We start from the raw sequence: 22,295 nt of genomic DNA, 5'->3' as shown, positions 1-22,295 counted from the left end.
AAAACTTTAAAAAGAAAAAATAAAAATGAATAAAACTATTTGATCAGTTTATCTGATTTGACATTCAACAACAACAGAAAAAAAGTGAAAACAATGGCATAAAAACATTTGACACATTTCTTGCTATATGATGATATCCGAAACTGCTGTCTCTAGCAATCAATCTGATCAATCAAAATTGTTGAAAATGAAAATGAATAACTTGTTCTCGTTTTTCGATTTGTTTTTGTTTTTGTTATTTCATTTTCATACTCGAAAATATGTAATTTATAAAAAAAACGTTGTTGTCGTTGTATGATCGAGGTAACCACTTTCAAAATTCGTTGCTGATCATATAAAAAAATTACAATTTAAAACCGACGTACTCTTTGTATATAATAACAATAATATTGATACGATCCTAATACAAAAAAAATTTCTAACGAATATGATCTCCTCTCTATGTGTGAGTGGCGTTAAAAAGAACGATTTTGTTATGAAAGGAAATCGAGCAAGTAGAAGAAAACGACAATTCTATTTGACGACATTCATTTTGTCAAAATATTAGTAATGATATCAAATATTACAATGACAATTTTGTTATAAAATACACACACACACAAAAGGAAATATAGATCGAAACATATTGATTTACACTATTATATTGTTGTTGTTGCTAAAATAATTTCAGATGAAAAATGAAAATCACATCCTGTTTTCTTTTCAATTAATTAATGATTATAATTTATTGGGTTTGAAAATTACAAGTTTTCTGCCATCTAGTTTCTGGTGTTTCAAATAATAATTTTTTGGGTTTTTTTTGGGCCTAATCTATAGAAATCAAAATGAATCAAACTCACCAGTATAACGTCGTGTTGATGCAGTATAAGCGCCACTTGTATAATCACCGGTTGTAGAAGCAGCAGCTGAAGCGGTGGTTGTTATACCTAATATTGTATCCGGAAAAGATAATGGTATTGATTGTGGTTGTATGGGTGCCATATTTTAAGCGTTATATTACAAAAATCATAAAAGAGGAAAAACAAAACAAAAAAAATAATGAATCAATCAGTAATGGATATGAAAACAAAGTTTTCAAATGATGATTATTATGATGGGAACACACACACACACACACAAACACTAAACAAACAAATATTTGTAAAACAAAATTGACATCAGTGAAAATCACATCACACACACACAGATAATGAAATTTATTTATTTTTCGCGGAAAGTTAGTCATAATTTGTGAAAAGTTAAGAGAGAGAGAGAAATCTAATTTAGAAACAAAAATAAAGAGAGAAGAGACATCCATACAAAATGAAAAAAAAGAGAAGAAATCATAGAATCCTATGTGAAAAAGGAAATCCAATCATATTTTGATCACAGGTAGCGCGACAAAATCTAATCTTCAATCACTATTCATACATTGTGCTAGTACATCATACATTCGGATGAACTATGGGTAAATCTTATCATCATAATCATCAAATACGGTGGCCAAAAAAAAAAATTCAAACCAACACACACACACCTGTCTTATTTAAATATATCATCATTTTCGTACCACGATTACCACCATCACCATCATTATTTAATCTAAGTATCATCAAGTATTTAACTTTCGTATAAATAGTAAAGAAAAAAGGCCAAAACACTTTGAACCTGAAATTTATGATCATCAACTGTACTTAGTATATTTGAACTTCATTATCATTCTTGGATGATGATGCCCATAGCAAATGACATCATCAAATGACAAAAGATAACAAAAAAAAACTCGAATAACAATAGAAAAAAGGCGCATTTATCATCATGATGATAATGATGATGATGTTAAGAGGGTAGAGAATAATTGTTTGGTTTGTCTAGATAATATATGAGGAATGAACAAATAATGATCATACATCATAACCATTAAAAATGCAGGTTTATTTGGTTTGCAATTTGACCGGAGTACAACCCAGTGTATTCAGGATTCATGATGAAAAAGAAATCGGTTATCATTTGGATCATCAAAAAAAAAAAAAAAAAAAAAAAAACAAATCGAAACGACCAGACTACCTGGACGAATCAATTAGTTATCTTGTAACAGAGTGAATACAAGACTTGTTATTCACACGTTTAATGCTAAAAATTCAAAAAAAAAAACGATTTAAAAAATGTAAACCTCAATCATAGCTCACACCATTGATCGTGATCTAAATGAGAATTAATAAAAAAAATGAAAATACGGATGGTGGATGGATCTTAAATTAGATCAAGAAAAAATTAGCATCAACCATTTATAATTTAAAAATTTGTTACGATTTGAATGAAAAAAAAAAATTTCATTTTTTTCTTATGAGACTTTTTTCACCTGATTACCAAAAAAATATGACGATGATGATGATAAAGCAGAAATCAGATAATAAAATTGGTCAATCTAAATAGAAAAATCGACATAAAAAAAATCATAACAACAAAACACTGGTGAGCAATTCAAAGTTCATAGACACTATTATTTGTATTTGTTCTCTATAGCAATTTAAGGAGGTGGTGGTGGTGGTGGTGTTAGTGGATAGATTCATGATGTTCCTAGAAACGTATTCATTCAATTCTAAATTAAAAAAAAATTGATGCGGCCTATGAATGATGGATTTGAGCGTGCGTTATAAACCGTCGAAAGATTTTTCAATTGTCGCGATCCATCAAAATTAAAAAAAGGCCGGAAAAAGTTCGTTCGTTCAATTGAAACTACAACACAATATAATTGAAAACTATTGTTGTTTTTATTTTGATTGAAAAAAAAATATGTTCACTAACAATATGTTCATCATGGCAACAAACAAATCAACAGAAAAAAAAGCAATTACAATGTCTCTGATTTGACATGAATGACTGACCGAACAATATATGATCATCAAATTTCAATAATGACAATAATAAAAACAATTTATAAAACGGAAAAGAAAATTTCTTACCATTCTTTTGCATCTTTTTTTTCTTTCTTTAATCGGTTTGTCTTATAATGTCGAAAAAAATTTGATCAAAATTTCGTCGTTTCGGATAGATCAATTTAAATTAAATTTTTTTGCAATCATATAAAAAATCTGTTGACAGCTACGGGTGATCGATGATTTTATTGAAGAATTTATACATTCAGAAAAAAAGATTGATTTCTCAAGATGATGATGATGATGATGATCAATCTATGTCGTTGTGGTCACTTGTTAAGTTAGTTTTTCTTTTTCTTTTTTTTTTGCTTGCCTGATTAGATTGGCATCATAATTTTTTATAGCTATATACACACACACACACATATAACAACCAATATAGAAACGGTTTTTGAATATGACAAATCGAATACTAATGATGATGAGTAAATTTGGATCAAACCAAAATTATTCAACAACAATAACAAAAAAAAATCATCAAAAAATATGTGTGTGGATTTCAAATTTATCTGGTTCAGATTCTTTGTTTCATCATCATATACAAACACACATCAAACACACGGAGAGAGACACATTCATGGATCGAACAAACACACACTATTCGATTCGAACATAGTGGGGGAGGGGTAGAGAAGAGGAGGTGGTGGTGGTGGTGGTGGTGGTGGTTAAATGATGGAATAGCCAGACATGGAACAGTTCAAATAAACTTTCTGGTCTGTTTTTGTTAACTTATACTTCTCTCACACTGCAGTGTGTGGTGTAATTCATCGCGGGCTATTTTCATTCGTTGTAGCAGTATAATTTAGTTACACAGATGAAGGTGTGTCTTTTTTTTAATGTTTGTGGTCTCTACATACTACTACTACAGATATCACATGGCTATTTTTTTGATTTTTTTGTTCGATATATCGATTGTAATGAGTGAAAAAAAAATGACCAATTTGTACATTGAATGTTGATTTTCAATGGTTTTAATCATGAATTTTGTTTGATTTTTCTTATTTATGATCAGAAAAATTTTTCTATTTGTTCAATATGAACTAATTGATGTTGACATGATTGATTTCATTGATGATCAATAACTAAGATGTGAACAAAAATGAATTGTTTAAAAATTGACCAAATAATAACTTGTATTGTATGAATAGAGATTTTCAACAAGTGTGTTGTGCGCGTGTTTCCACATTACATTCTTCCTTTTTCGCCTTGTGCTTTGATTTGGTGAGTTGTGTTTTTTTTTCTATTTGGAAATTCTTAAATTTTAATCATTTTAAATTAATTTTTCTTTTTCTAGTTGGACCAAATTTTTTTTCAAAAACATTTCCCGAACAAAATGGTTGAAACACCATGTACAATTCGAACTCGAAAGTTCATGACCAATCGATTATTATATCGAAAACAAATGATTGTTGATGTTATCCATCCAGGTCGTGCCACCGTATCGAAACAAGAAATTCGAGATAAATTGGCAAAAATCTATAAAACAACATCGGATGTTATTTTTTCATTCGGTAATCGTACCGATTTTGGTGGTGGACGTACCACAGGTTTTGCCTTAATATACGATACATTGGATTATGCTAAAAAATTCGAACCAAAACATCGACTACAACGAAATGGACTTTATTCACGTGAAAAAACTGCACGAAAACAACGTAAAGAACGAAAGAATCGTATGAAGAAAGTTCGTGGTACTAAAAAAACTAAAGTTGGTTCTGGTGCTAAAAAATAGACCAAAAAAAAAAAAAAGAAAAAAATGCAAATTCCATCCATTCATTCAATATTTAAATCTGAACAAATCTTTTTATTTTCTTGATATATAAAATGTCTATTTTTTAATAATAATAATAAAAAGAAATTGTTCAAATCAAGTCAAATTTTTTCATTCAATTATTATTTGTATAAACAAACAAAAATCATCATCATTTTGGCATCGGTCAACGAATTTAGCCTCCAAACTTAAAATGAACTCATTATCTATAATTCTATTTCATTGAACTGGTGGTTTTTTTCTTCTTATCATTAATTAACAATTCAAAAAAGACTTTGACCTAATTATAATGGATGAACAAGTTTAATTATTAATCAGAACGAAACAAAAAAAAAATTGAAGAAATGAAATTTTTTTTATCTTGCTGACAATGAATATTTTTTTTTCTTCACAATCATTTCAATTGATTATTGATTGAATTGTGAAAATTAATTATGTTTTTGTGGCTAATAGTTAAAATTGAATTCAATTCAATCGTATAAAAATGTAGTGAATTGAAAATATCAAATGCTAATTTGGTGATCAATCGATTTTTAAATCCGATCAATATCGGGATTTTCGAATTGAATATTTGTATGTGTGATAACACTAAAAATTGAAAAAAAAATTTCTTTTTCTGGACTATGGTATTAATTTTTTTGTTGTTTGTTTGTTTGTTTGTTTGCTACGATCACTCCACTCTTTTTCTTTTTTTTTTGTTTTGATCATCACATACATGTTCGTAGAAAAATTTTGATCATTATCATCCAACAATCAATCAATCAACATATACACACGCACACACTATATGTCGAGAGATGAATATCATTCACATCAAAAAAAAAAAAAAATCATGTCCTCATATTGATGATGATGATGATGATGATGATGATGGCTGATGATAATTGCATATGTTCATTGATCCAAACATTAATGGTGATGATGATCAATTTTCGGTATTTCAAATCATCATCATCAATGTGAATCCGAAAATTCAATCATTATTATTTCCGTTGTTTGTATTATTATTGTTTTGTTTTTATTGTTGAGAGAAACTCTTTGCAAAGAAGAAAAGAAAAGAAAATCTTTTTTCCATTTGGTTTTTTTTTCTCTTGCTTCTTCTTCTTTTGTTCATGTATTCATACAAATCAAATTTATTGATTATGTGTAATGCGTGATATGAATGAAAACTTCAAAATCGATGGCGACTTAATCATAAAAATGTGTGTGTGTGTGTGTGTTTGATGCCTTTTTCGATGTCATTTCGGTTTGATTAGATATGACTCTCTATTGATGAGTTATTGAAAGTGATTTGACTCGATTCATATTTTTTTTTTATTGTTCTTGTTATAACGAATCATTTTTATCATCATCATTTCATTATATATGCTGAAGAAAATCACGAGTTTTCTGTTCTGTGGCTGGTTTTGATTGGATTGAATAATGATGGTGATAATAATGGGATGAAGAATTCGTGTTCAAATCATTCTTGTGTTTAAATACAAAAATTGTGATTAATGGCTTATGATTTATGTGATGGTTATGAATGTGAAACCAATCGATTGATTGATTGGTATGATTGAACGATTATATGAATTTTAAGTGAGAAAAAAAATAAAAAAAAAGAGAAGATTAACCAATAATGAATGAATGAATGAATTATCATTCTTGTGCATGATTTTTATATATGATGATGATGATAATTATTGATCAATCAATCAATCAATCAATAAATCTTCATTGCCAAATCAAATTAAATCAAACAGTATAAATATAAAAAAGATTATGTTCTTCACTATTCAATCTTATCTTATTTCCGTTACTAAATTAAAACCGAACATCATCATCATCATCATCGTCATCATCATCGAATACCTCGTTTATTTTAGCATTTTTTTTGGCTTTTTTAGTCAATTTAAAAGTGAAAAATTTCTTAAATTTTTTTTCTTGTTTACTTCATTTGAAAATTGTTCTTCGACTATTATACAATTGATATATATCGAGAATGGGAGAGAAAATTAATTAGAAATAATAATAATTTCAAGTTCATCGAACACCATGATGAAAAAAGTTGATTAAATTCTTTTGTTCTCTGTTTATTTTTTGGTTTTTATATTTATAAAAAAAAATAATAACTACAAAGTTGTTGTGTTTGTTTGTGTTGAAAACGAATCAATCAATCAATCAAAAAAAAAAAAAAAAAATGCCATCAATATCAAGGACCAAATTCTTTCATCATGGAACAAATAGAATAAATTCTTTTCACAATAATTTCAATCAAATCATTAGATTAGAACAAATTATTCTTGTTATAATAATCATTATTCTTATATCATCAACATCATTATGTTATGGATCTCATTATATAAAATGTAAGCATTTGAAAAATATGATGATTTTTTTTTTTGATTTCATGTTTTACATACATACATTGATCTTAAAATATTTAAAAAAAAAATAGATCATATGAGCGATTATTGTGATCAAACAAAAATGAATATAATTGAAATGCAACCATATTCAAATATGACTGCCATTATGATTAAATTAAAACGTGAATTATATAAACCAAATATGAATTGTAGTATTCATTTAATGGTACCACCATCATATGGTTTAATGGCATTTGTAACCAAACTTAAAATGCGTCGTTTACATCAAAAAGCCGATTATATTGAATTCATTACAAATGGCCATTCATTAATACGTTTTCATGGTATTAATCAGGAAATGGTGCCAAAAAAAACAATATTGACCAGCAGTGATATGATGACCATTCGTTTTGTTAGTGAACCACAATATTATACATTGCCCGGCAAAGGTTTTAAAATTGTTGTCAATCTTTTTGCCCGTAAGTTAATTATTTTCTTAAATCGATTTGTGAAAATAATTTTTTTTTTCTTTACAGCCACAAATCAAAATGATGAATGCGATGAAAGTAATGGATTGACAATGAATTGTCAGAATAAATTCTGTATAGATAGTTTATTAGGTGAATGAATTTAAAGAATTTATATAAAAGCAAAAAAAAAATTAATTTTTTTCAAATTCTTTTTTCTTTTATAAAAATAGAATGCGATGGAATCGATAATTGCCGTAATGATATTGATGAATTACAATGTGGTAAGCGTACATTAATTGATTTAAATTTTTTTAAATTTTCGTTTTCGTTTTTTTCCCTATAGATGAAACATCTGAAACAAAACTTAGCCTTTATGTATTTTTATTCACCTTGGTAATCATGTTCATTTTATTGATAATGTTTTTAACAAAAAGTAAAGATCGACGTAAAGAAATTGTTCGCCGTATGTCCGAAGCATATGCCAATAATCATCCAATATTGTATGCAATGGAAAAAAATGGTACAGAAAGTCCAACAAATTCCAATTCCAGTGTAGATTCATCGCAACCAAATCTAAATAATATGATTATAGCTACGGATTCGATAATCATACAGGAACCGATTCGTTCATTGAAAAGTCAATTATCGCTGAGTTTACCGCATGGAATTGAACGTCTTCATAATAATATTAATAATAGCTATGTAGTTTGATTAATGACATAATTCATTCATTCAGTCTTGTGTGTGTGTGTGTTTTTTGTTGTTCATTAAATTATTTTTTTCAAATAAAAATTCATAAATTTATTATGTAGAAAATTTGTAAAAAAAAATGAAAATAGTTGACTTTTTCAAGTATTTCAATTAAATTTTAATATTCAAATTCCTAGCTATTTGAATTGCCATCAATTTTCGGTTGACAATATTTCACTCGATCTATTGCCACATAACAGATTTGATTTTCAAGATTTTGATAACCAATTGGTCCGTATTCACAATCACAACAAGCTAGATATTTAATTTTCCCTTGTTCAGTTTGGGTTTCTTTTGTAAATGTTACATTTTCAAATTTAAATACATCGTCTAGACGCCAAAATGATGATATAGTATCCATACGATCGCCTAATGGTAATTTACGCTTGAAAAAAAAATATTGAAAAAAACGACATTCATCTTGATCTTGTATCATACCTCTTCTTTATATAATGGTGCCGTATCAGCACGAAATATTAATGAATTACAATCAGGAATTTTACAATGACAATCTAGGCCATTATTACCATTGGATAATAATACAACGTCATGATCCATCAAATTTGATTCATTCGTTTCATTCTTTATTGAAATATATGGGCATATAATGAAGTTGAAATTTAGTCAATCAATTTGATTGATTATTTCACTTACCATTTTTGATTCGATTGATAAACAAAAGTTTGATTGAATTATCGAATCGATTATTAATTAATTTAATGTGTATATTTGTGTAATAAAAACATCGATCAAATGAATGGGTCATCCATAAAGCGTTTTCGAGTAATCTGCATAAATTATTTGTTCCAAGGCATGTTTTTTTTTGTATTGCAAGAATCTTCATGTTTTTTTTTATCAACTTGAATAATTCATCACTTATTGTTTATAATGTCTGAAAAAATTTCTTTTGTTTCGGAATCGGTTATTGAAGAACAACGTAAACAACGGCAAGAAGAATGGTCAAAAAATCGTAAAGAATCTGATCCAATTGGTAAGTTAGTAGCGAATTTTTATATTTTTTTTTTTGGTTTTGTAATTCTTTATATTTTTAAAAAAAATCGATAGAGGCCCCAGAACCAGAATATGATCCACGAACCTTATATGAACGTTTACAAGAACAAAAACAAAAGAAACAAGAAGAATTTGAAGAGTCAAGAAAATTAAAAAATCTGGTTAAAGGATTGGATAATGATGAAATTGAATTTCTTGCTATTTGTGATGATAGTAAAGCTGAATTAGAGAATCAAAAATATCGCGAAGAATTATTGGCACTGGAAGAATATAAACGTGGTGTGGCACATTTGAATAGTGAAGAACAGGAACATAAATTATCCGAATATAAACGTGAATTATACCAAAATCTTAAGAAAAAAATGGCCAATCAATCAATGGCAAAAAATGGCAATCGCAAAAGTCAAGCAGATTTACTAATGGGTGCTATTAAACGAAAATCTAAAGATGAACCAATTGTGAAACGAATGAAAACTGAAACAGGTTCGAAAACAACGACAACAATCGATGAGAATCTAACAAAAAATGATTCACGAATCAAATTTGATAAATCGAAACCTACTATTCAATGTATTGGACGATTACCTGGTATCGGATGTTATGATGATGAAAGTGATAGCCTTGAAAGTGATCGTGAATCCAATGAATCCGATGGTGAAGATTTCAATGCATTTGGTCATAAATTGGCACAATTAACCGAAGCAGCTGCATCGGAAATGCAGAATAAAAAATAATTTTTTACTCGAATTTCATTTCTAATTCATGAATTTTATTTTAGTTTTTTTCTCATCATCAAATTATACTCTGTACAGAATAAAAAAATTCTAATGTGAATGGTCTTGGCCACCAGAATTGCCATAATTTTTTTCCCAATTTTTAATATATTCTTTTTTCAATTGTTCACGACGTTCAAAATAGTATGGATATTGGGCCTTTTCAAGCGGATGCCATAAATCTAAATGACAATCACTATAAATATGTTCACGTTCAAACATTAATCCACCAGGTGAGAATATGAATTTTTTCGGTTTTGGATGCATATGCAAGAATAGACGTCGTTCACCATCATCGATTAATAATTTTGCCAAACGTAAATCTTTAACATGGCGATGTTTTTCAAATTCAGCACGCACTGTTGCCCATGTAAATTGTATATCACCTCTGTTTTTCGAATAAAATATTTTCAAATACAAATCTGAAAAATTTAATTTCATTCAAACAAAACACATACTTATCTTTGACAAAACTTTCTTCATTACGAACACAACGTTTATAAAGATTTTGAACACGCCGTGTATGCGATATTAGATCTCGTTTTAAATAATTGGCTAAATGAGCCATTATTTTTGATGAATTAACCAATCAATCAAAGGAAAAAATGAAAAAATCATCAAAACTAAAAACAAAGGTCAGACAGCAATAAAAACAACACTAAAAAAAAAAAAATAAAATTACTATCCGGAAAAATTTCTTTAAGAATTTTCATTTATTGTTTACAAAAAAGATTTCCTTGACATACTGTTTCGATTCTTTACCAATAGATGGAAGTATATAGTGATAAAATTAAATTAACATCAAATTCAGGAGTGGTTCTGGAACACACAGCTTTTTTTTCTGTTTTCTACATTCCAACATTATATTTTGGTTGGTGGTGGTGGTGGTGGTGGCAGTATTCAGTATCTCTTTTTTTATTTATATATAAAAAAATGTGTAGGATCTTGCTTGACTTCTACCCAAAGAAATGTATATTTTCTTCGAATAAAAAATCATTACCATTTCTTCGTTCTTTTTTTTGTTGATGGACTCAAAGGCGCGCGCGTTGTCCAAAAATTGTTCAATGTTTTTTTGTTGGCTTGTCAAACGATGTGTGTGTGTGTGTGTGTGTGCGTGTGTGGCGAACAACATCAACATCGATTCTTTTAAATGTGAAAAAAAAATTCTACCATATAATTCTTTTTATTCTTCCAGAGAATAACTATGATTCGATCCATAATGACCATGGATGGATGAATCGTGTGATGGGTGCAAAAAAAACATCGTCATATATATCTATATAATCCACAATTTATTATTTTCCCTATATTATATGTGAATGTTTCAAAAAATACGAAAATTTACGTCATCTAAAGGGAATATATTCTCTTGGATCTTTTTCATTTTACTATGTGGTGTATGTTTGTCTTTGAACTCTCTACAAACACAATTTTCATTCAATTGATGATGATGATGATTATCCATCGTAGAGATAAGCGCAAGTGCTTTGTTGTTACAGAAATTTTTTTTTTTGTTTAGAACCAATGAAAAATTTCTTTACTCAACACACACACACACACATCGAGTAAGTAACCAGGAATAAATTTTTTCATCTTTTTTATGTGTTATAAATTGTTAAAAGACAATATTTTTTTTTCCTGTTTACAAATAAAAGATTGTCATGACGGCACCTATTATATCGTATATTTTGAAATGTGATTTATTAATCCAAATAAATCTATGAGTGACACACACACACACACACACACATCGACAAACGACATATTGATAGTGATTTGATATGAATGATGAGATAAATAAATAGAAATCCAATCAAAACTCAACTGAAATATGGTCGAAAAATGAAATTTTTCCGTTGCTGTTCCGTTCCTGTGTCAGAAATGAAGATAAAAAAAAATTTTCAATCATCTCCAGCCAACCAGATCAATGATTATTATTAGGATACAATGAAAAAAAGAATGGCAGCGTGTTGACGAGAGATAATCATTTGAACATTATCGATTTTATATGATCAACAATAACAACAACAGATCAATTGCATTTTTCTACATTCATGAAAATCATTCATATAAAAACAGATGTTAAATAAAATATAAAAACAACAACAACCAAAAAGATACAAGTTAATGTAAGTTAAGCCAATATGTTGTTTGGTATTGCATGTTTATTGCAATCATCATCATCATCATCTTACCAATGACTAACATCATCATGATCAATGATTAACTTGTTTTTTTATCTTTATCTTCTTATTTCACTCTCTTTTAGTGTGTTTATGTGTGGTTGTTGTTGTTTTGATTATAAAAATGCTTCCTATAAATCATCATTGTGTTTGTGTTTTAGTGCCAATTATATCAACATTATTATTTCAAATTTAATTTGCTCATTCATCCATTCATTCATTCATTCATTTTTTTTTGTTGGAAAAAGAAATTTGATTGATTAATTAAAACAAAAGTCAATTTTTTGTCATTTGACATGTGTTAATTTGATACAGAACGACTATACGAAATTTTCTTTCAATTTACTAAAGAGACATTGTCCGTTCTGATGAATAGAAAAAAGAATGGCTAATTTATCATCAACGACAACAACAACAATGGCTACAACTACACCACCGCCATCATCATCATCATCAACAACAATTGTAAATCAACAACAACAACAACAAAAATCTGGCAGTATGAAACGTAATAATAATCAAACGATGAACATTACCAAAGAAATTGAAGGTTTGTACAAAAATTATCATTGAAAAAAAATCATAATGTGATTGATCAAATTATTTAGAAAAAGATTTTGAAACATGTAAAACACGGAGACAATCCTCATATTTACTATATGTGTGTGTGTTTATTGTTTTGGAGTTTTTTTTTTCTTTTTTTGGTATTTTATTTTTTCAAAGTTTAAAAATGCCTAGCCTTTTTTAGGATTGTTTTTTTCGCCCTTTTTTGTATTCATCATAATTGTGTAGTAGTAGAAGTTTTCTGGCTGGTTAAATGGGTCATTTTAGTTTATTTCGTTCATATAATCATAGTGAATTATAGTCATTTAAATTTAAAAAAAAACAATAGTTAATGTGTTTATAGCTGATCAAATTAATTTGACCATGATGATGATGATGATGTAATAACCATAGCTGGATTATTTGATGATTAACATGGCATTGCACTCTAGGTATTTTATTTTCTATATATCTGTGTATGTATGTGTGTGTGTGTATAACAACCGGTGTTTGCTAGATGAACCTGATTATCATCATCAGATTTAGATATAATGGTCATCATCCTTACAGCTTCATCTACATATACCTCCAGCCACAAACTAATCGATACATGTATACAACAACAATAACACGTTTGATGAAAGAACATTGACCATTGAAAACATCTTGTTCATGATGAAATGAATGAATAAAGTGGAAATTATCAAAAATCCAATGCATATGCATCATCATCATCATCATCATCACGAAATCTGATGAACAAACTAGAATATATAGCTGAAATAACTCTGCTATATTTTCCATTGAGAGAATTTTTTTCCAGCTATAAAGAAAGTACACATTTAAAGTTTTTCTGTTGATTCAATGAATTCTATCATCATGGATTATAAATATGAGATTTACCTAAAGATTTTTGCCATATATACTTGTTGATGATATTAATTTTTTTTCTTCTTCGTTTAACTTTGATTAAAAGCTATGCATGTGTTTATGTGTGTGTCGGTGTAAGTTTCATTTTTCATTTTTTTTCTTGTTAGAAAAAATATCTTTTTTTTCCCGTTTATATAATTATAATAATTATCATTGATTGTATTTGTGTGTGTGAGGGCGAATGATCCAGAAACGAAACGAAAGAAAAGATTTATTCACCCTTTTTTACAATAGAGGACAATAGAACGTTATGAAAAGGTAATTAATTTGAATAATCATCATCATTATTATGGTTGAAACGAAACGGGATTTTTTTCTTTTTGGTCATTTAGAAATGTTTATTTTCATTTCGCCTACCATAATAATCACTGTTGTTGTTGTTTTTCTTTTCTCAAGACTTGCGAGTGAATTTTTTGTTTGTTTGTTTGTTTGAATATCATGTGGATTTTTTTCTTGTTCAACATTTAAATTGTCTTTATAAATTCGGTATTTTTGTTGTTGTCGTTCGTTTGAAAAAAATACAATTTTCCCAACAACTTTTTTTTGAATGGATTTTTTCAATTGTTATAAAATGTCAAGGTAACATTTGAATTGAATTTTGTTGTTGTCATTGCAATTAATTTATTCTTAATTATTGATTAACATCAATAATAATTAATTGTTTGATTCGTTAAATTGTGAAATTTCTTTTTTCTTTTTCTTTTTGGTTGGTTGTAGCATCAACAAATAATTGTTATTAAAAAAGAAATGAAATTTTAAAAAGTCCTTGAATTTTTTTTCCATTCAACACGTGGTTTGCTGTGTGCTGTTTGTTCAATTATTATTATCCAAGAAAATTTTGGCTTGTTTTTTTTTTTTGATTGTCGTCATTCAACAATATCCAGATGCATATATATTTATTTACGATTTATTATCATCATTATTATATTGCGTTGGAGATTTAATAACACAAATGACAATGACAACAACAATAACAAAAAATTATTTGATCGACAAAATTGTTAATCGACACATAATCAATGTAAACAGAGTCATAGGTTTTGTTTTATCAATTGTTTTTCATTGTTCATCACCACGATAATCGATGCTTTATCAATGGAAAAAAATATTCCAATAAATAAAATTGTGTTGGTAAATGATATTTTCAATATTGTTGCGCATCAACAACAATATTGTTGATTTTGAGAAAATGTTTTTTGGCGTTTTTTTATTATTATTATTTACTGCTATAAATAAAGTATTCAATAACATGTGATTGATTGTCAATCAATCATTATTGGGCATACAAAACAACAATACAACAACAAAAAAAAATGTCAAATCAATCGATTTGACATTTTTTTATCATCATCATCATCATCATTTAGACAATCAACATTAATCAAATCAATCATTCCAATTGAATAATGTTGAATATATGATGCGCGCACACACACACACACACACACATTGAAATAAATATCCAATTTGTTATTGTTTCAAAAATTCAATGCATCTTTGCATCTTTGCATGATGATGACAAAACATCATTTTCTGTCAACCAATAAGAATAATAATAATGTTCATCAAATGGACCATCATTGGATGAGTATGATGATGATGATGAAACAAATCCAATCAATCAATCATTGACATTGAAATTGAATTTTTAATTTCATAATAATTCATTTTTAATTTTTTTCTTTCTTTCTTTCTCTCTCTTTTTGAAAATTATAGAACATGTTGCAAACATAATTGGTCCAAACATTAAATTAACCCATAAAGCAATGCTCAAATTGGAATTGAAGACAGATAAATTTGAAAATCGTTTATTAATATTTACACAATATCGACTGTATTTATTCACAGTGAAAGGTGGAACACCAAAATTGGAACATTCATATAATTTGATTGATCTGAATCTAATTGAATCACGACAACCAGATCGTTTAACATTGGGTTTTCGTTCGAATGATCCAAAGCATCCATATTGCTTCCAATCATGTGATCCAAATCAAGAAGAAGTCAATCTAATCATTTGTCATTTGATTAGTTCATTGAAACAATTGTTTCCATACATTCCATTCGAATCGTTTATACGACGATTTTTTGTTGAACCACGTCAACGTTTGGATAATATTTATCAATATGTGCATTTGGTGGAAGAGAAACTACGTTTCCGTTCACATGATCATCCATGCGGTGGTTTCTCCAATCAATATGCTTGTTTTTGTGATTATTATGGTGTGCCATATAGAGAAGAAGTTGCCTGGGATATTGATACAATATATGCTGCTCATAATAATACTGAGCTATCCATATTGGATTTCGAACATCTTGATTTGAAAGATCTTCAACCACTTATTGCTGCATTAACCTATAATGGATATTTTACCAAATTTCGTGTTTCAAATGTTAAAATTGTTAATAATAGCCAATCGGGTAGTGATCAAATATGTGAATTAATTGTCAATCTTGTTCGTCGATCAACTAGACTAGAAGAACTATATTTAGATAATACTGGTATTCGAGCAGATTTTGTTAATAAATTATTTCAGGCAATGTTATTGAATAATCAAACATCGATACAGATTATTGATTTATCCAACAATTCCATTGAAGATAAAGGATTGAAAAATATGACATCATTTGTAGCCAAATCATTCCATATGGCCAATTCTATAATGAATAATTCATCCGAAGATCTCAGTTCATCATTATCATTGAATTTTTCTACATGTTCAAATCAAATTAGTCAACCACAATTGAATAATAACAATAATACGAATACGATAACATCGTCAGCAAAATTAATGTACAAAGGTCTTGTACATTTAAATCTTTCACATTGTGGTATTACATCCAAAGGTATTTCTGAACTATCCGAATCACTTTATTTAAATAAATCAATGTTTTCGACATTAACTTATCTTAATTTGAGTGATAACTATTTTAAAGATGATTTATCCGTAAGTTACATTCCATCGTCTTTGTTCATTTTCTTTATTAATTTTTTTCTTTTTGATACTTTCCTTATATAGAAACTTTATAATTTTCTGGCTCAACCAAACAATATTGCCCATCTTGATCTGTCCGGAACCGATTGCAATCTTGATAGTGTTTTTGGTGCACTCCTACATGGATGTACCAATAATCTAGTTCATCTGAATTTATCACGAAATCAGTTTAGTGGAAAAAAATCCAGTCATAAAGATTTGATAGTGCCTGTTTCGATCAAAAAATTTTTCTCTACTGCAATATTTTTACGTACATTGAATTTGTCGCATAATAGATTGCCAACTGAAGCGCTCAAAGCCATATTACTTGGTTTAGCATGCAATGAATCCGCTGCTGATCTTCGAATTAATCTTTCATCAAATGAATTTAAATCGAATGGTGCTGCTGTACTTGAACTTTGTCTTGCAGATATTCGATGTGTGTCCGGTTTGGATCTCAGTGACAATGGATTGGATATGGATCTTATTCAAGTGGTTGGTGCCATTGGTAAAAACAAATCAATCAAATATCTATCGATTGGTCGCAATTTCAACAATATTAAAGCCAAGTAAGTTTTTTTTCTCATTTTTTATATACTTTCATTAAAAAAAATTGTTTTCTTTTTAGACATTTGCCAAAAGTTTTAGATGCATTCGTCACATTACTACAAGATCCGGATTGTTCCATTGAATCACTATCATTGATTGATTCAAAATTACGTTCTGATGCTTCAATCATTTTGAATGCACTTGGTTCGAATCAATCATTGATCAATATTGATATTTCAGGAAATTTAATTGGATTAGTTGGTGCAAAAACAATGGCCAAAGCACTTCAAGTGAACAATCATCTTGAAACAATTTATTTGGATCGTAATCTAACGCCTACATCTGGATTTATTGACATAGCTTATGCTCTTGAACGTAACTATACATTGAAATATCTTCCAATACCAATACAAGATGTACAAGCTGCAATGATGAAAATGCCAGAACGTACTGAAGCGGCTGTGAATAAAATTCAGGAATTTATACGTCGTAATAATCTACCACAAACGGCCGCTTTACGTAACATGCGGCTACATAATCTACAAAATTCACATTTCACCGTTGACAATAATTTATTTACAACAATCGAAAAAATTGCCATACAATTGCAAAATCTATTACGCGAAAAGGCATCATCATCATCATTACAGCAACAAAATCGTATGCCGTCATTGGATTCGATTGACATTAGTTCCCATTCGAATCTGGATAAAACAATTATGGCCGATTGTAATTTTTCCACTTCGAATGATTATGTTGGCAGAATTGAAAATCTATTACATGATGTACGTAATATGCGATCACTTTATAGTAAAGTACAAGAAGTTTATTCAAATACAACGCAAACAATGAATGGATTGTCATCATTACAAGATAGTTATGGACGAAGATTTTCATCGATTTCAGTTTCACGTCCAATTGAAGCAACTATTTTGGAATTTTCACGTGAACTAAAACGTTCATTTGAAGGTCAAGTTTCATCAGTTTCAGAATTAATCATTCAATGTATCAAAGATGAATTTCCAAAGCGTATTTTTTCATAGTCAACATCTTGAAGGTGATCTTCGTGAATTGTATAAAAATTCAATTATCAGCATCAATTCTGCTCAAACGTCATTAATACCATCGATGGAATATTTTCAATTGTGCCTTACCGAAGCAGCCGGTACACAATGGTCCATAAAATTGGAACAGATTCTCAATACAATAGCTAGTCAAATTTGTAATAAAGTTTTGATCGAAATGAATCGGTGTTTATTGAATACTCAGAAAATGATTGATGGCTGTGATTTAAAATCGACGACTACCATCAGCAACAATAATCGTCATATTCATTCTAATGGAAATAGTAATGGTGTTGGTGGTCCATCAATTCGAAGTGTTACACCATCAGATCTTCGAAGCCAAACATGGATTGAATCATATTGTAGCTCACAAGATTCAAATGATTTATTGAGCTTATCGAAACAGGATCCAAAAATGCTTGAATCAGATGGTGGTGATAATGTAATTGTAAGTATTCACTGTTTTTATTTCCATTATCAATGTTCTTAATTTATTATATACTGTATTCACTTACTCTTACTCTTACTTGTCTTGTCCATTCTTTGTTATTTCCTTTTTTTTCCACTCATACAAACACACATTGCTACCATTAAAGTGGCTAGCTTGGCTTAATCTTGTAAGTAAAATACTTTCCATCCGCATTTTGTGTAACCATTATTATTATTTTTTTTTGTTATTTTTCATTATAATAATAATTTTATTTTTGTTTTTATTGTTGAAAATAGGCAACACCTAAACTTGGTAATCAAAAGAGGCAGAATGTTTATATAAGAAAATTACGGCCACAATCCGTTCTGGATGGTGATATTGTTCCGAATGAAGATTTTTCCGATCTACTTAATCGTAATGAACAATCATCAAATGATACTAGTCTAAATAGCACTGATATGTTACAAACAAAACCAAATCTTCATCTAACTAAAATGCGTCCAAGGAATCGTAAAACACGTGCACCAACAAGAGTTGCAATTGTTGATTCAAAAACAATCAACAACAAAGAACAGCAACCTGTTAATAATATTCCTACCACTTCAAAACTAGATGAAGGATTGGATAATTTTTTCCCATCAATATCATTGATGAATAATTCATCATCGAATGCTTCAATCGAAGATATGGATCAATTACTTCAACAAAACTATCAACAACAACAACCAAATAAACCTCAACCACAACCTCGAAAAATTTTACGAAAACTAGGTTTTAAATCTCAAAGTGAACAACAACAATCAACCAACATGGTTATGGAACAACAATATCCAATTAAAATGCAATCATTAGATAAACCAATAACAGCAAAACAGAATGAAGAATTGATTCGTTCGAATTCACCGATCATTTTTGGTGCCAGACGATCAGCTGGTGGTGGTGAACATGTTTCCATTTGTAGTGATTCAAATGATTTACATGGTAGCCGTGTTCATAGTCCATTACCACCAAATGGTGTTGGTGACATTCAACAACATAATGAATTATTGGCCGAAATGAAAGCAATTCAAGAGAAACGTTCATATAATTCTACACCTGTATCAAATGAACAACTAACATTTGCATCGACATTGGAGAATAAATCTAGCCTAGAAAATATTGATGATAATAACACAAAACAACCAATTATACATCAACATCAACAAAGTTTAGACACTGACAATAATGGTAGTTCATCAATATCGGTTGCTAAACGTGCAACAATGTTTGGTGATCTTCATAAATCACCATCCAAACATTCAATAACAAGTCCAACGGATGATCATAATAATGAAATTATCAGCTCAAAAGAAAATCAATCACAAAATATCAGCAATAATAATAATAAAAGTGTAACATCAACACCATCATCATCAAAGCAACGACCTAAATCAATGGTTGGAATGTTGGGTGCAAAATTTGAATTATCATTAATGAATTCTAATGCTAATAAATGATTTTTTATGCTTTAATTCCAAACAAACAAACAAACAAACATGCTTGACACATATAATCAGATTAAATAAAAAATTTAAAATATTTAAATCGTTTAGGGTTGATATGATGATCTGTTTTGTTTTCGGTAAACATCAGCACTCATTTATTCTATTCGTTTCATTCATGTTGTTGTTGTTGTTGAAAGAATTCAATTTTTTTTTTAGTGTAATTCTAGTTGAAAAATATACCCACATTTTTTTCTGTAAATTGTTTTAATTCAACAAAAAAATTGAATAAACTTTCACTATGTTTTTTTTTGCTCATTGAATTTTCTTATTAAAAATTCATATCTGGAAAATATACAAAATTCTGAATTTTAAGAAAAAAAAATTACATTTTCAAATGCCATCACCATCGATGATTAACGATGTTTCCATACTGACAATCGATAGTTGGTTAGGAGTGGTCTTGGATACTATGTGATGATGATCAAATATATAGAACACCAACCACTTGTTGCTTGGATCTTGAATTCCAAACCGGTGAGTACTATATATATGTGATTTTATTATAGCTGTTGTCATCATGAACCGATAATTATTATTTTGTTTTCAATAGAAATGACAATAATTGCAATTCAATTTATTTGTGTGTATAGTTGATCTCATCATCACCGATCGCTGCAGTGTGTGCTAATTGAATGTAAATAAAATCGTTGGAATTAATTTTTTTTTTAAATTCACCGAAATCAAGATATGAAGTTCTTGTCATGTATAACATCAATCGATGACAATGATGAAAATATCGTCGTTGCTGATCAAAGTAAAAAATCTCAATCATGGCATGAAACGTTAAGACATTTATTTAAATCAAATAAAAAGAATCGTGTTGTTATTTCGGATCCAACACCATTGTCTAAAGAAAAAGTACCCGAAGTTACTGGAGTTGTTCAAATAGGCCCAGAAGAATTGGGTGAAATTGTTGACAAATCATTGAATAATAATAATAATAATAATGGTGAAGAGATATCAACGGTGACGGAATCGGTTGTTCCAGATAAAGTGAATGCCGAAACTAATACTGAACAACATGAATCGAATCAAAATGAACAACAACAACAACAAAATGATCAGTTGGTTGAATCAAAAACATTGGAAAATTTAAAAAATTCCGACAATAATGAACTCCTCAGTTATGGTTGGTATTGGGGTGATATATCACGACGAGATGCCGAAAATTTATTAAGAGGACGAGAAGAAGGAATATTTTTGGTTCGTAAAAGTTCAAATCAACGATTTCTTTATTCATTAAGTTTTCGTTCGAATGGAAAAACACTTCATACTCGTATTGAATGTTCAAATGGTTTATTTGCATTCTATTCGAATGATTCGAATAGTTGTAAAGAAGAAATCGATGGTAGCGAATCACTATATGATCTGATCTCGGATGCAATGAACCAGAATAATGCCGAAAATATATTCTTTTATTCACGTGGTCTACAAAATAATGAAGCATCACTTCATACAATAACATTGGTTAAACCATTATCACGATATCAATATATTATCGATTATGATTATCTTAATAATGATAATGATGATCAACATGGTTCATTACAATATTTATGTAAATTTATCATACATCATTCATCCATTGCTCAGGCTAGATTTTCGATGCAACGAAATTCATTACCAGAAGAATTAGAATCATTTCTAAATAATGGTCTCCTATTTCCTTATGTTGTTCAACAAGGCAAAAAACAAAAATGAGCTTATCTTTTTTTTTTTTTTTTTTAATTTTCTCTCATTCTTTGATTGATTGTGTTCATTTGTGTTGCTTTTTATCCTATTGAAAAGCATTTAGACAAATTCCAACAAATTCTTTTATTTTTTTAGAAGATAATTTTTTCCCTACAATAAAAAACGAAATTGTTTTCGACAAATTATATCAAAAAAAAAATTCTAAAAATTCAAATTATTCAGGCATTAATCGATTGTATCGATTGTGTTCATCACTTTATGATTAACGATTATAATTCTTCTGTGCAAAAAAAAAATTCCTCAATCATTATCAAAAAGTAGCAGTAACAAAATACACTTGC

General features: G+C 28.8%; 7 protein-coding genes across 8 annotated transcripts; 5 read left to right on the top strand and 2 right to left on the bottom strand.

Annotated features, from left to right (window-relative positions):
- Positions 1-4,016: 4,016 nt before the first annotated feature.
- LOC124495021 (small ribosomal subunit protein eS24) lies at positions 4,017-4,789 on the top strand. Its single transcript, XM_047058334.2, has 2 exons — positions 4,017-4,139; positions 4,213-4,789. Exons 1-2 carry the CDS (start codon positions 4,059-4,061, stop codon positions 4,648-4,650), a joined length of 519 nt encoding a protein of 172 aa, XP_046914290.1. The 5' UTR covers positions 4,017-4,058; the 3' UTR covers positions 4,651-4,789.
- Positions 4,790-6,470: 1,681 nt separating this feature from the next.
- LOC124495019 (uncharacterized) lies at positions 6,471-8,269 on the top strand. Its single transcript, XM_047058332.2, has 5 exons — positions 6,471-7,040; positions 7,130-7,519; positions 7,577-7,660; positions 7,741-7,791; positions 7,854-8,269. Exons 1-5 carry the CDS (start codon positions 6,872-6,874, stop codon positions 8,219-8,221), a joined length of 1,062 nt encoding a protein of 353 aa, XP_046914288.2. The 5' UTR covers positions 6,471-6,871; the 3' UTR covers positions 8,222-8,269.
- A 13-nt stretch (positions 8,270-8,282) lies between these two features.
- On the bottom strand, positions 8,283-9,032 carry strat (RAB interacting factor STRAT). Its single transcript, XM_047058336.2, has 3 exons — positions 8,915-9,032; positions 8,699-8,842; positions 8,283-8,645 (listed from the first exon to the last, which is right to left on the bottom strand). Exons 1-3 carry the CDS (start codon positions 8,915-8,917, stop codon positions 8,394-8,396), a joined length of 399 nt encoding a protein of 132 aa, XP_046914292.2. The 5' UTR covers positions 8,918-9,032; the 3' UTR covers positions 8,283-8,393.
- Position 9,033: 1 nt separating this feature from the next.
- On the top strand, positions 9,034-10,127 carry LOC124495020 (PSME3-interacting protein). The gene is made up of 2 exons (XM_047058333.2): positions 9,034-9,251; positions 9,326-10,127. The coding sequence occupies exons 1-2, from the start codon at positions 9,149-9,151 to the stop codon at positions 10,003-10,005; spliced, it is 783 nt and encodes a 260-aa protein (XP_046914289.1). The 5' UTR covers positions 9,034-9,148; the 3' UTR covers positions 10,006-10,127.
- ND-B22 (NADH dehydrogenase (ubiquinone) B22 subunit) lies at positions 10,019-10,704 on the bottom strand. Its single transcript, XM_047058335.2, has 2 exons — positions 10,503-10,704; positions 10,019-10,432 (listed from the first exon to the last, which is right to left on the bottom strand). The coding sequence occupies exons 1-2, from the start codon at positions 10,610-10,612 to the stop codon at positions 10,096-10,098; spliced, it is 447 nt and encodes a 148-aa protein (XP_046914291.1). The 5' UTR covers positions 10,613-10,704; the 3' UTR covers positions 10,019-10,095.
- Positions 10,705-11,070: 366 nt separating this feature from the next.
- On the top strand, positions 11,071-20,302 carry LRR (capping protein regulator and myosin 1 linker 1 leucine rich repeat protein). The gene is given in 7 exon segments (XM_047057775.2): positions 11,071-12,777; positions 15,417-16,648; positions 16,721-17,244; positions 17,304-18,249; positions 18,251-18,736; positions 18,885-18,905; positions 19,015-20,302. Coding segments are annotated over 7 exon segments (4,575 nt in total). The 5' UTR covers positions 11,071-12,611; the 3' UTR covers positions 20,215-20,302.
- A 345-nt stretch (positions 20,303-20,647) lies between these two features.
- Positions 20,648-22,153, top strand: LOC124494389 (uncharacterized). Of its 2 annotated transcripts, none has more exons than XM_047057546.2 (2): positions 20,648-20,736; positions 20,853-22,153. In XM_047057546.2, the coding sequence occupies exon 2, from the start codon at positions 20,950-20,952 to the stop codon at positions 21,961-21,963; it is 1,014 nt and encodes a 337-aa protein (XP_046913502.2). In that variant the 5' UTR covers positions 20,648-20,736; positions 20,853-20,949; the 3' UTR covers positions 21,964-22,153. The 2 variants fall into 2 exon arrangements, with proteins under 2 accessions (XP_046913502.2, XP_075585807.1); XM_075729692.1 differs by having other exon boundaries at positions 20,662-20,736; positions 20,813-22,153.
- The last annotated feature ends 142 nt before the right edge of the window (positions 22,154-22,295 follow it).

This window comes from Dermatophagoides farinae, chromosome 3 (genome assembly GCF_024713945.1).
Source record: "Dermatophagoides farinae isolate YC_2012a chromosome 3, ASM2471394v1, whole genome shotgun sequence".
Taxonomy (NCBI): Eukaryota; Metazoa; Arthropoda; class Arachnida; order Sarcoptiformes; family Pyroglyphidae; genus Dermatophagoides; species Dermatophagoides farinae.
The sequence above is the reverse complement of the archived record's forward strand: the minus strand, read 5'-3'. Positions and strand labels throughout refer to the sequence as shown.